General features: G+C 44.3%; 2 protein-coding genes across 2 annotated transcripts in view; one reads left to right on the top strand and one right to left on the bottom strand.

The window, feature by feature from the left end:
• LOC123516403 (4'-phosphopantetheine phosphatase-like) overlaps positions 1–4972 on the bottom strand; it is a 504510-nt gene extending 499538 nt beyond the window's left edge. The window contains exons 1-2 of the mRNA XM_045275659.1: positions 4950–4972; positions 4573–4756 (exon numbers count right to left, since the gene is read on the bottom strand). Coding sequence (XP_045131594.1) covers positions 4573–4756; positions 4950–4972 — 207 coding nt within the window. The remainder of the gene's footprint in view (positions 1–4572; positions 4757–4949) is intronic.
• Positions 4973–5041: 69 nt separating this feature from the next.
• On the top strand, positions 5042–7399 carry LOC123516402 (swi5-dependent recombination DNA repair protein 1 homolog). The gene is made up of 2 exons (XM_045275658.1): positions 5042–5056; positions 5336–7399. Exons 1-2 carry the CDS (start codon positions 5042–5044, stop codon positions 6725–6727), a joined length of 1407 nt encoding a protein of 468 aa, XP_045131593.1. The 3' UTR covers positions 6728–7399.
• Positions 7400–12023: the final 4624 nt, after the last annotated feature.

Here is a 12023-nt window from a genome sequence, read left to right as displayed (position 1 = left end):
CTCTCTTCTCTGCTCCAAGGTTGGTAGATCCATTGCCTTTAGTCTCTCCTCATATGCCATCCCTTTAAATTCTGGAACCATTCTTGTAGCCATTTTTGTAGTCTCTCTAATTTTCTTATGTGTTTCTTTTTATGGGAGTCCACACAACACCTGCATATTCCAATCTAGGTCTTATTTTAGTACTTATCAATTTCTTCATCATTTCCTTGTCCATATAGAAAATGCTACTCCAATATTCCTTAGCAAATTATCGTCTCTCTGAAAATTCTATCAATATGGCTAACGGTTGATTATTTTCTTCCATTGTCACTCCCAAGTCCTTTTCCTTTTTTACTTTTTCTAGTTCTACTCCATCTCCCATCTTATAGATTCCCACTGGTCGTCTTTCACTTTTTCCCATTTCCATGACATGGCTTTTGTCCACATTGAATTTCATCTCCCATTTTCTGCTCCATTTCCAGATCTTGTTTAAGTCTTCCTGTAGTATTTCACAATCCTCTTTTTGTTTAATGACTCTGCACAGTTTCGCATCGTCCGCAAACAGATTTATGTAGCTGTTCACTCCCTCTGGCATGTCATTTATATATACGAGAAAAAGTATTGGTGCCAATACTGACCCCTGTGGCACTCCGCTGTCTACTGTTCTCCACTTGGACTTCATATCTTTAACTAGCGTGATCTGTTGACTTCCTGAAAGGTTGGTCGTCTCTGAAAGAACGTGGAAAGATGTAGGGTGGTATCATCAGCGTAGAAGTGGATAGGGCAAGAATTTTGGTTAAGAAGGTCATTAATGAATAATAGAAAGAGAGTGGGTGGCAGGACAGAACCCTGAGGAACACCATTATTAATAGATTTAGGACAAGAACAGTATCCGTCTACCACAGCAGCAATAGAGTGGTCAGAAAGGAAATTTGAGATAAAGTTGCAGAGAGAAGGATAGAAGCCGTAGGAGGGCAGTTTTGAAATCAAAGCGTTATGCCAGACTCTATCAAAAGCTTTTGATATGTCTAACGCTACAACAAAAGTTTCACCGAAATCTCCAAAAGAGGATGACCAAGACTCAGTAAGGAAAGCCAGAAGATCACTAGTAGAGCAACCTTGACGGAAGCCATATTGGCGATAAGATAGAAGATTGTGAAGTGACAGATGTTTGAGAATCTTCCTATTCAAGATAGATTAAAAAACTTTAGACAAGCAAGAGATTAAAGCTATAGGATGTTAGTTTGAGGGGTTAGAATGGTCACCCTTTTTAGAAACATGCTGAATGTAGGCGAATGTCCAGCAGGAAGGAAAGGTAAAAGTCGATAGACAAAGTTGGAAGAGTTTGGCCAGGCAAGGTGCAAGCACAGAAGCACAGTTTTTGAGAACAATAGGAGGGACCCCATCAGGTCCATAAGCCTTCCGAAGGTTTAGGCCAGCAAGGGCATGGAAAACATCATTACGAAGAATTTTAATTGTAGACATGAAATAGTCAGAGGGAGGAGGAGAGGGAGGGACAAGCCCAGAATCATTCAAGGTGGAGTTGTGAGCAAAGGTTTGAGAAAAGAGTTCAGCTTTAGAGACAAGAGATGGCAGTGGTGCCATCAGGATGAAATAAAGGAGGGAAAGATGAAGAAGTGAAGTTATTTGAGATGTTTTTGGCTAGATGCCAGAAGTCACAAGAGGAGTGTGAGTTTGAAAGATTTTGATATTTTCTATTTATGAAAGAGTGTTTGGCAAGCTGAAGAACAGACTTGGCATGATTCTGGGCAGAGATATAAAGTGCATGAGATTCAGGAGATGGCAGGCTCAAGTACCTTTTGTGGGCAACCTCTCTATCATGTATAGCACGAGAACAAGTTGAGTTAAACCAAGGTTTAGAAAGTTTAGGTTGAGAAAAAGAATGAGGAATGTACACCTCCATGCCAGACACTAACACCTCTGTTATGCGTTCAGCACAAAGAAATGGGTCTCTGACACGGAAGCAATAATCATTCCAGGGAAAATCAGCATAATACCTCCTTAGGTCCCCCAGCTGGCAGAGGCAAAACGCCAGAGGCACCTTCGCTTTGGGGGATCCTGCGGAGGGATTGGAGAAATAGGACAAGATACAGAAATGAGATTGTGATCGGAGGAGCCCAACGAAGATGAAAGGGTGACAGCATAAGCAGAAGGGTTAGAGGTGAGGAAGAGATTAAGAATGTTGGGCGTGTCTCCAAGACGGTCAGGAATACGAGTAGGATGTTGCAGCAGTTGCTCTAGGTCATGGAGGATAGCAAAGTTGAAGGCTGGTTCACCAGGGTGGTCAGTGAAGGGAGAGGAAAGCCAAAGCTGGTGGTAAACATTGAAATCTCCAAGAATGGAAATCTCAGCGAAAGGGTAGAGGGACAGAATGTGCTACACTTTAGAAGTTAGGTAGTCAAAGAATTTACTATAGTCAAAAGAGTTAGGGGAGAAATAAACAGCACAGATGAATTTAGTTTGAGAGTGACTGTTAAGTCGTAGCCAGATGGTGGAAAACTCAGAAGATTCGAGAGCGTGGGCATGGGAGCAAGTTAAGTCGTTGCACACATAGACGCAACATCCAGCTTTGGAACAAAAATGAGAACAGAGAAAGTAGGAGGGAAAAGAGAAGGGGCTACTGTCAGTTGCCTCAGACAGCTGTGTTTCGGTGAGGAAAAGATTAGGTTTAGTAGAGGAAAGATGGTGTTCCACAGATTAAAATTAGATCTAAGACCGTGAATGTTACAAAAGTTAATGTAGAAAAAGTTGAGGGAGGTGTCAAGACATTTGGGGTCATTATCAAGCGAGGAGTCTGACCTGGGGACATTTCTGGTCCCCTCCCCAAAAGGGGACTCCATGGCTGGGTTTGGAGTCACCATTTTTTTATTTTGAATTTTAAGTGAAGGGTGTAAGTGTGGTAAGTGCATGTAATTTTGTGTGAAGAAGGAGAGTTATCTTTAGAGGGCAGGCTGTGACTGCCCCATTAAGTTGTGAGATACAAAGGGAAACGTTCAACAAGATCAGAACTAGCTTTAATGGAAGGTTCACAGCACCCCTGAACTAGTGCTATTAGACCTTGTTGGGAGTGAATTATCATTTCAGTAGATGTCTACTACCTCCTCTTTTGACTAACTAGCTAAAGTGCAATTTTTACTTGGAATTTGAGTTTTGATAATATCAATAGAAAATGAGATACAGGAAAGTGAAAAAAATTTGAAAAAAAATTCTTCAACTCTGACTTTGGTCCCTGGGTGAGTCAGTGTCCGACTTATCATGAAATCCGAATTATCAGGATCCAAGTTATCAAGGTCCAACAGTATTGAAAAGTTTGACTTCAAAGACATTCAAGTATTGAGTCTTCACTGTGATTAGTCTGCCCTCAGCATCACTGACCAATTCAGTTTGAAAATTTTACTTTACATTTTTTAAGTGAAGTCAAGCTGATGCATTACACCACCTTCACCAAGTGGCATAGTAGTAGCAGCTTCTGAGCCTGCCAAGCAAAGCCTGACCAGCAGTTGTCTTAATAGTGTGTTAAGCAGTCAACTTTGATATAGTGAAGAGTTAAAAAAAATTGCTGCCTGGCATATTGTATAAATTTCCAAAACTAATGTCTGTAATAGTAGAAGTGGATTCATCACTCCATAGTATCTCAAGCCCAACATCCCATACACTATGTGTTTTTTTCTTTTTTTCTTTTTGCTAAAGCAAGCCTAATTATCTCTAACCCAAGAGTCAGAAGGGGCTTCTTTTTGAAGCTGGTAAAATCCAGCTATACAATATATCTATTAATGTTTCTCACAGAACACCCACCAAATATGTACAGGTTGCTTTCTTTTACTTCCCTTGCTGTCACATGTGAACTAGATTCTAACACATACTATACAATAATCTGGGAGTGAAGATCTGTCTTCTTGGCCTTGCCAGACCAGTAATTGTGGGCAAGAATTGCATGGCTACATTTATGGTAAAACTTGTTAACCTGGCATTGGACATTTTTTGGAGAGACACTGATTTGTTTGGAGACTGCCTTTGTTTGCAAACTGATTTCCTTTAGAGTAGCTATCTGTGCACTGATATACTTTTCTTGCCCATATTGACAACACAGGGGATGAAGTGCATGCAAAGCCATGGTACAAACAGGATGGAGTGAGTAACAGAAAACTGGCAAAGCAACAGCTTTATTATTACACCACTCTATGTACTCATAGGCACCAATGCATTATGGTGCCTATGAGGTCCCTCTAAAAGAACAAAAAATTTCATACTGAATTGATCAGCCTTACCTAGAGCAGACAACTGTAAGTACTGGATATGGCTGAAAGAGTCTGTAAGCACAGTTAATGAGGAATAAAGTAAAAATACAGTAAAAAAAAATATTCATAAGTATCAGAAAGTTTGAACTACAAAATTACTCTTTTGCCATTTGCGGTGCCTTTCAGAACTGTATCAGACAATTTTAATATAAATGAAGAGCCAGAGAAGTCAAAAGGTTAATGATGTCACCTTTTGCATAACAAGATACAAAGGAGTAGAAGATATCCTGTTCTTAAAGTTTTCATCCACAAATGGCAAAAATTTTCTTCTTACCTTCATTATGCTCACTCCTGATCCAATGTTGACAAGCAGATAAGGGAATATGTTTGGTTCAGTGTTGATGAAGCGATACTCCGGATCTTCATGTCTACAATACGAGAACTGCTCATCTGGGATGTTACGCAGCAGGAAGTTACATCCTTTAATGAGGCTTCCAATTTCATCTTCTTTTTCTACTCTGAATTAGAAATAAATATGGTTACCTTTTATTTTGACAATGTAAAGATACTAAATTTGAGAAACCAAATCTCTCAGCATAATGAATGCTAAGGAGGACTATATTTACAGCAAATATAATCTACATCTTTATTTCAATAATTATGAATTTTCAAGATAGACAGAAATCTATTCAGATACCAACTATGGTTCACACAAGCAAAACATTTTTGCGCATATTTACTGTGTTTTGCATAGAGGCATAAAAAGAAATCACTTGACTATGTCATTCACATATAAACCCTCTATGAGTACAATAAAAGTGGTTGTTTAAAATCAGCATCAAATTATACCTACTATCAACGATCTAACTGTTTATTTAATTTGAAGAGCAATCACACTTCACCAGACATAAATAAGATATGATTAGATATTGTTGTTGCAATTATTCTAATAACTGGGATATCATCATGTGTCTGGGCTTCTCCTTGCTTAACCACAAAAAGATAATATATTCATTACTAATTAATGAGAGATAAGTCTAACTGCTGAGACAAAAAGTCTAATGAATTTCCAAAGCTGACTAAATGGATTCCACTAGAGAAATCACCAGGCAACTACTGATCTCCAAACCCAGACGGACTCTGCCTCGCAACAAAGTGTAGAGGAGCCTCAGGACGACTTAGGAGACCTACAGAAGGAGGAACTGGTGAAAATCGCCAGGAACCTTCGAAAGGAGCTCGCCTCATCAAAGAGTCAGCTGAGCTGCTACAGATCCGTCACGGCGGGTCTTGCTGACAAGCGGGTAGTGCTAGTAGAGGCAGTGTCTATAGTGGACACTCTCCTAGCCACCCTCGCTAGTGAGGGCCTGGTGCAACAGACAGTAGCGTGCACGGCTCGTCCTCATAAAATTGTGAGCGAAACAGGTGAGACTGTGACTGTGGGTTCAGGGGAGTGTGATTCCTTCTCTTCTCCTTCTCTTACATCCCCCCTCTCTTCCTCACCCAACACCCCTGTCCCTCTCTCTACCATCCCCAACCCGCTTACGCCTAACACCTCTGTCCTACTCCCTACCCTCTCCTCCCCACCTACACATTCCTCCCCACCCAACACCTCTGTCCCACTCCCTACCCTCCCCACCCCACCAACACCTTTCTCCCCACCCAACACCTCTGTCTCTTCCTCTACTATCCCCACCCCACCTACACCTTCCTCCCCACCCAAAACCTCTATTCCTCTCCTACCCTCCTCCTCTGCCCAACTGAACCCTCCTTCATCCTCTACTCCTCCTACCCCTCCCACCTCACTCGACATTGCTGCACTACCTCACCCAACCCCCTCCTCTAACAACACACTACCTCCCAACTCCCAAACTCCCCTACCCAACCCACCCCAACCCCCACACACCCCAGAACCTCCTGTCCCGCCATACCCTGCATCAACGTTACAGCAAGGTGTGCCCCAAACAAGAGGGGAATACCCTGCCACCACGCAAAGCAGCTCTGCTGGCAGGCAACACCGCCCTAAGCGAAAGAAGAGGAGGAATACGGCCACAGGAAGGAACTCCGACTCCAGTGAATCATCATCCGAGCGTCGGCAGCAGCAGTCACGACAGGAGGTGATTCAGGCGAGACAGCAGCAGACCAAGTGCCCTCAGTGCAAACGTCAGGGACACACTCGGGATCAGTGCCCGAGGCAGGTCTGTGATTACTGTCAAGGCCGCCACCATTCCTCCGCCACCTGTAGGATCAGGATTGCGGACGTGAGACAGCAGGAGTTAGTGCAGGCAGTGAGGCAGAGTGGTCAGGAAACACTAGTCGCCCTGAGAAGTGTTGCTTGGCAGCTTCCTCTGCTGAGACACACAAGGGCTCCACTCACGGCTCCTCACAGCTCCTCACCACCACAGTGGCCTGCGGCCGCACCTGCCTTCCCAGCTCACTATGGCGCCGGACACCCCTACTACCTGGCGCCGCCACACTCCGCTCAACAGTGAACTGACGATAGTGTCGGCCAATGTGAGAGGGTTCCATACCAACATTGGGGAGCTCACTCACAGAGCCATAACCAGGAACAAGGCAGACATTGTGTTCGTGTGTGAGACCTTCCTGGACGACAACATACCTCCAAGCTACGCCCGCGTCCGGGGTTACTCGCCCTGGATAAGAAAAGACCGCTCCACACGGGGAGGTGGCGTGGCCTTCTGTTATAAAGAGTGTGTTAACGTTCAGGTGGTAGAGTCTCCCACGAACATGCCCAGTGACCTGGAAATGCTATTTTGGAAAATAATAGACAGTGTGGGTAGAAGTGTACTGTGCATTGGCTGTTATCGTCCTCCTTCTCAAGGCGCAGCGATAACAGACTACCTCACAGAAAACCTGGACCTATTGTTGACGGCCAACCAGTGTGAGGGAGTGATAATTGTAGGTGACTTGAACCCACACACAGTGCACGCCTCATTTAACACGCTACTGGTGGTACATGACCTACATAATCATGTCACCTTCCCCACTCATGTCTCTGGGTCATCTCTTGACCCTGTGGTGACCGATCTTCCCCCCAGTGATGTTCAGTGTTCACCCTTGGACTTTATAGGCACCTCAGATCATGTAGCTGTCATCACCAAATTCCACTTCAGACGCCAACGTGAGGAGAACCTCTCCGCACTCTGTGGAAGTGGGAAGCCACAGACTGGGGAGCCTTAAGGGAGGACCTGAGAAGGACGAACTGGGGAGCTGTTCTGAGTGGAGATGTCAACCAGCAGGTGAGGCAGTTCTCAGAGCTGTTATTCACCTTACAAGAGCGCTGGGTACCACACTCCTCTCACACCACCAAGCCCTCTGACCAGCCCTGGTTTGGACCTGCGTGCCGAGAAGCCTCTGACGAAAAATACCGGGCATGGAAAGCCTACAAGAGGCATCCGACAGAGGGCAACAAAAGACGTCACAGAGCAGCCTCCCTGAGAATGAGGCACACACAAGAGTGGGCCTCAGAGCAATGGAAGGAGGACCTCAGGAGGAAGCTCCGTGGCGGACAGGTGGGCACGAAGAGGTGGTGGGGCATTGTGAAAGACCAGCAGGGTGAGAAGAGAGGCGCCAGCATCTCATCCCTCTTGCAGGAGGATGGCAGTCTGGCCCACTCAGCACATGAGAAGGCCAACCTCCTGGCGAAACACTTTGCTGGAAAAATGAGCGTGCCCGACCCTGAGAAGACACCACCAACGATGCCTCACACCATAAAGGACACACTTCTGGAAGTTAAAACGAGTGAATCCGAAGTGAGGAAAAAGCTTCTAGAAGTGGATGAAAATAAGGCGACAGGGCCGGACAATATAAGCCCTCGCTTGCTCCGTCAGTGTGCTAATGAGCTGGCGCGACCACTCGCCTTACTGTTCACTCGGTGTCTCGAGTCCGGCACGTGGCCGGCAGCCTGGAAAACGAGCAATGTAGTGCCAGTTCACAAAAAAGGAGGCAAGAACCAGTGTAAAACTATCGCCCTGTGTCCTTACTGTCGGTGCTCAGTAAGGTTCTGGAGGCTATTATAACCTCTAGGGTCACTGAGCACCTAGAAAACACCATTTTCTGTGCGTCAGGCAGTTTGGTTTTCGGCAGGGTAGATCCGCGGCAGACCTACATCTGCTGCTTGCCACCCAATTGAGTGCTGCACTTGATCAGGGCAAGACCACAGCCGTCGTGGCACTGGATATTGAAGGCGCTTTCGACCGGGTGTGGCACAAAGCCCTGATCACTAAAATTCGTGCAACTGGCATTGATGGTGCACTCCTGTCTCTGCTGGAGGATTATCTCAGCAACAGACACCTGAGAGTGACTGTCAGCGGCCAGGAGTCAGAGGTGCAGCCCATCAAGGCAGGTGTACCACAGGGAAGTTGCCTCGGCCCTCTGCTGTGGAACATCTACATCAACGACCTGCTGCACCTCATCCCCAGCGCAAGGGCTTACGCTGATGATGTAACTCTGACTAAGAGTTACCAGGCAGAGGAGGAGCCTGAAGCAGCAAGGCAGCTGGAGGACAGGTTGAGCCGCATCGTGGCCTGGGGCAACACCTGGCAAGTTAAGTTCGCCCCACAGAAAACACAGCTGCTCCTCGTCTCAAGGTCACGCTCAGCCATGCGCATAAACTTCAACGGGCAACACTTTCACCACAAGAGGAGGTAGAGGTGCTGGGGGTCACCTACGACCAAGGATTGACCTTCAGGACCCACATTGAGTGCCTTGCCAGGGCAGCCTCCGGGAAGCTCGCCTCACTCCGAAGAATGTCGTGGTTGCTGGATGGTGAGGGGCTAGAGCTGCTCTATAAAGCACAAGTAAGGTCCTCCCTGGAGTTCTCATGCCTTGCGTGGGGCGGCTCCGCCAGCAAACACCTCACCCTCCTGGACAAAGTACAGAACCGAGCAGCAAGGCTTATCAGGGACACTGCTGGGCAGCAGCCACGACTCCACACCCTCCAGCATCGCCGTGACGTGGCGGGACTCACGGTGATGTACAAAGTGCAGGTGGAAAGAGTGAGCCACATGCAGGAGCTTCATCTGCCTGCACGCTCCCCTCAGGTCACCACCCGCATGGTCACCCAGACACCTGGTGAGCTCCTGCTGACCCGATGCAGGACATGGCATCACCAGAGACAATATATAAACTCGTGTGCAAGAAAATGGAACACTCTGTTGGCCTCACAGGAGATAAACCTCAGTGACACAAACACTCAGACATTTAAAGTGCAAGTGAACCATTGGTTACTGAGGCAAGGGTGAATCATGTACAGTGAACGTAGTATATTCAGTGTTACAGTATAAGTTATTGTTGTACATACAGAATGTAATATACATCACCAGGGTCAGATTTTAAGATAGGTTGCACTAACCCTGTACCCTTTAGTCTGTAAAACAACGTTCTTATGTAATGTAGAAGTTGTTTTCCTGTACATTTGATCAGTATAAATAAAAAAAGAGAGAGAGAGAGAGAGAGAGAGAGAGAGAGAGAGAGAGAGAGAGAGAGAGAGAGAGAGAGAGAGAGAGAGAGAGAGAGAGAGAGAGAGAGAGAGAGAGAGAGAGAGAGAGAGAGAGAGAGAGAGATAGATACAACTTACTTAGACAGAGCACTGAATAAAGAGAGAAAAGGCGGAGAGGCAAAATGATACCAGCAGATTTTTCAAGCTTCACAAGAGAATAAATCCAGAAAATAAGGAAAACTTCAAAGCAGCAAGAAATGAATATGCTAAGGTGAGAAAGGAAGAAGAAAAGAACTATGAAAAGGACATTGTCAAGAAATGTAAGAACAACCAAAATTGTTCTACAGATTCATAAATGGAAAAATAAGACAAAAAGAAACAATAGAAAGGTTAAAACGAGAAAACGAAATGCTGGAAGACCCAAAAAGCACGGCAGAACTGTTAAATAGAAAATTTCATGAGGTCTTTACTAAGGAATCCAAATTTGAAAGACCACCACAGGGTAATAGAGAGACTGTCTATATGAAAGAGATTAAAGTAACCAAGCTTGAAATAAAAAAGTTGATGATGGAACTAGATGAGGAAAAGGCAATGGGACCGGATGAAGTCTCAGGCAGAATACTGAAAGAATGTAGGGAAGAACTAGCAAGTCCAATATACAACATCATAAAATGCTCAATTGAAAATGGAACAGTGCCAGTGGAGTGGAAAAGAGCTGAGGTGGTTCCCATATATAAGAGCGGAAGGAAGGAAGAACCTTTAAATTACAGACCGGTATCACTAACTAGTGTAATATGCAAGATGTGTGAAAAAGTAATAAAGAAGCAATGGATTGAGTTTCTTGAAGACAACAAAATATTATCAAATAGCCAATTTGGTTTTAGAAAAGGTCAGTTATGTGTAACAAATTTATTGAGTTTCGACTCTAGAATAGTTGATAAAGTAGAAGAGAGAGAGGGATGGGTTGACTGTATTTATTTAGATCTAAAAAAGGCGTTTGATAAAGTGCCAAATGAAAGATTACTATGGAAGTTAGAGGAGAAGGGTGGCTTAAAAGGAAGCACATTGAGATGGATGAAGAATTACTTAAGGGGGAGAGAAATAAGGATGATAGTTAAAGATATGAAGTCCAAGTGGAGAACAGTAGACAGCGGAATGCCATAGTGGTCAGTATTGGCACCAATACTTTTTCTTGTATATATAAATGACATGCCAGAGGGAGTGAATAGCTACATAAATCTGTTTGCGGACGATGCGAAACTGTGCAGAGTCATAAAACAAAAAGAGGATTGTGAAATACTACAGGAAAACTTAAACAAGATCTGGAAATGCAGCAAAAAATGGGAGATGGAATTCAATGTGGACAAAAGCCATGTCATGGAAATGGGAAAAAGTGAAAGACGACCAGTGGGAATCTATAAGATGGGAGATGGAATAGAACTAGAAAAAGTAAAAAAGGAAAAGGACTTGGGAGTGACAATGGAAGAAAATAATCAACCGGTAAGCCATATTGATAGAATTTTCAGAGAGACGTATAATTTGCTAAGGAATATTGGAGTAGCATTTCACTATATGGACAAGGAAATGATGAAGAAATTGATAAGTACTAAAATAAGACCTAGATTGGAATATGCAGGAGTTGTGTGGACTCCCATAAAAGAAACACATAAGAAAATTAGAGAGACTACAAAAATGGCTACAAGAATGGTTCCAGAATTTAAAGGGATGACATATGAGGAGAGACTAAAGGCTATGGATCTACCAACCTTGGAGCAGAGAAGAGAGAGGGATCTGATACAAGTTTATAAATTCATTAACGGAATGGATGAAGTGGATAATGAGAAACTGATCCTGAGAGAAGAATATGACTTTAGAAGCACAAGATCGCATAGTAAGAAACTAAGGAAGGGACGATGTCTGAGAGATGTTAAAAAATTTAGTTTCCCGCAAAGATGTGTAAAGACTAGGAACAGTTTGAATGAGGAAGTGGTGTCAGCAAAGAGTGTACATAGTTTTAAAGAAAAATTGGATAAGTGTAGATATGGAGATGGGACTACACGAGCATAAAGCCCAGGCCCTGTAAAACTACAACTAGGTAAATACACACACACACACACACACACACACACACACACACACACACACACACACACACACACTGTTGATTAGCAAAATAATGTCCAGGGAAGGTGAATATAAACTGTAGCCTGCGTTTGAGCCATCAGCTGAAGTTTGTTTACATCTGCGCAACATGGCGGCCGTGAACTCGAAAGATGAATCAGACTTCACAGGATTTCAAGGAATAATGGAGAAGAGCGTTTATGTGA

The sequence above is a fragment of the Portunus trituberculatus genome, chromosome 41, assembly GCF_017591435.1.
Source record: "Portunus trituberculatus isolate SZX2019 chromosome 41, ASM1759143v1, whole genome shotgun sequence".
Taxonomy (NCBI): domain Eukaryota; kingdom Metazoa; phylum Arthropoda; class Malacostraca; order Decapoda; family Portunidae; genus Portunus; species Portunus trituberculatus.
Note: the sequence above shows the minus strand (reverse complement) of the source record. Positions and strands in the feature narration are given on the sequence as shown.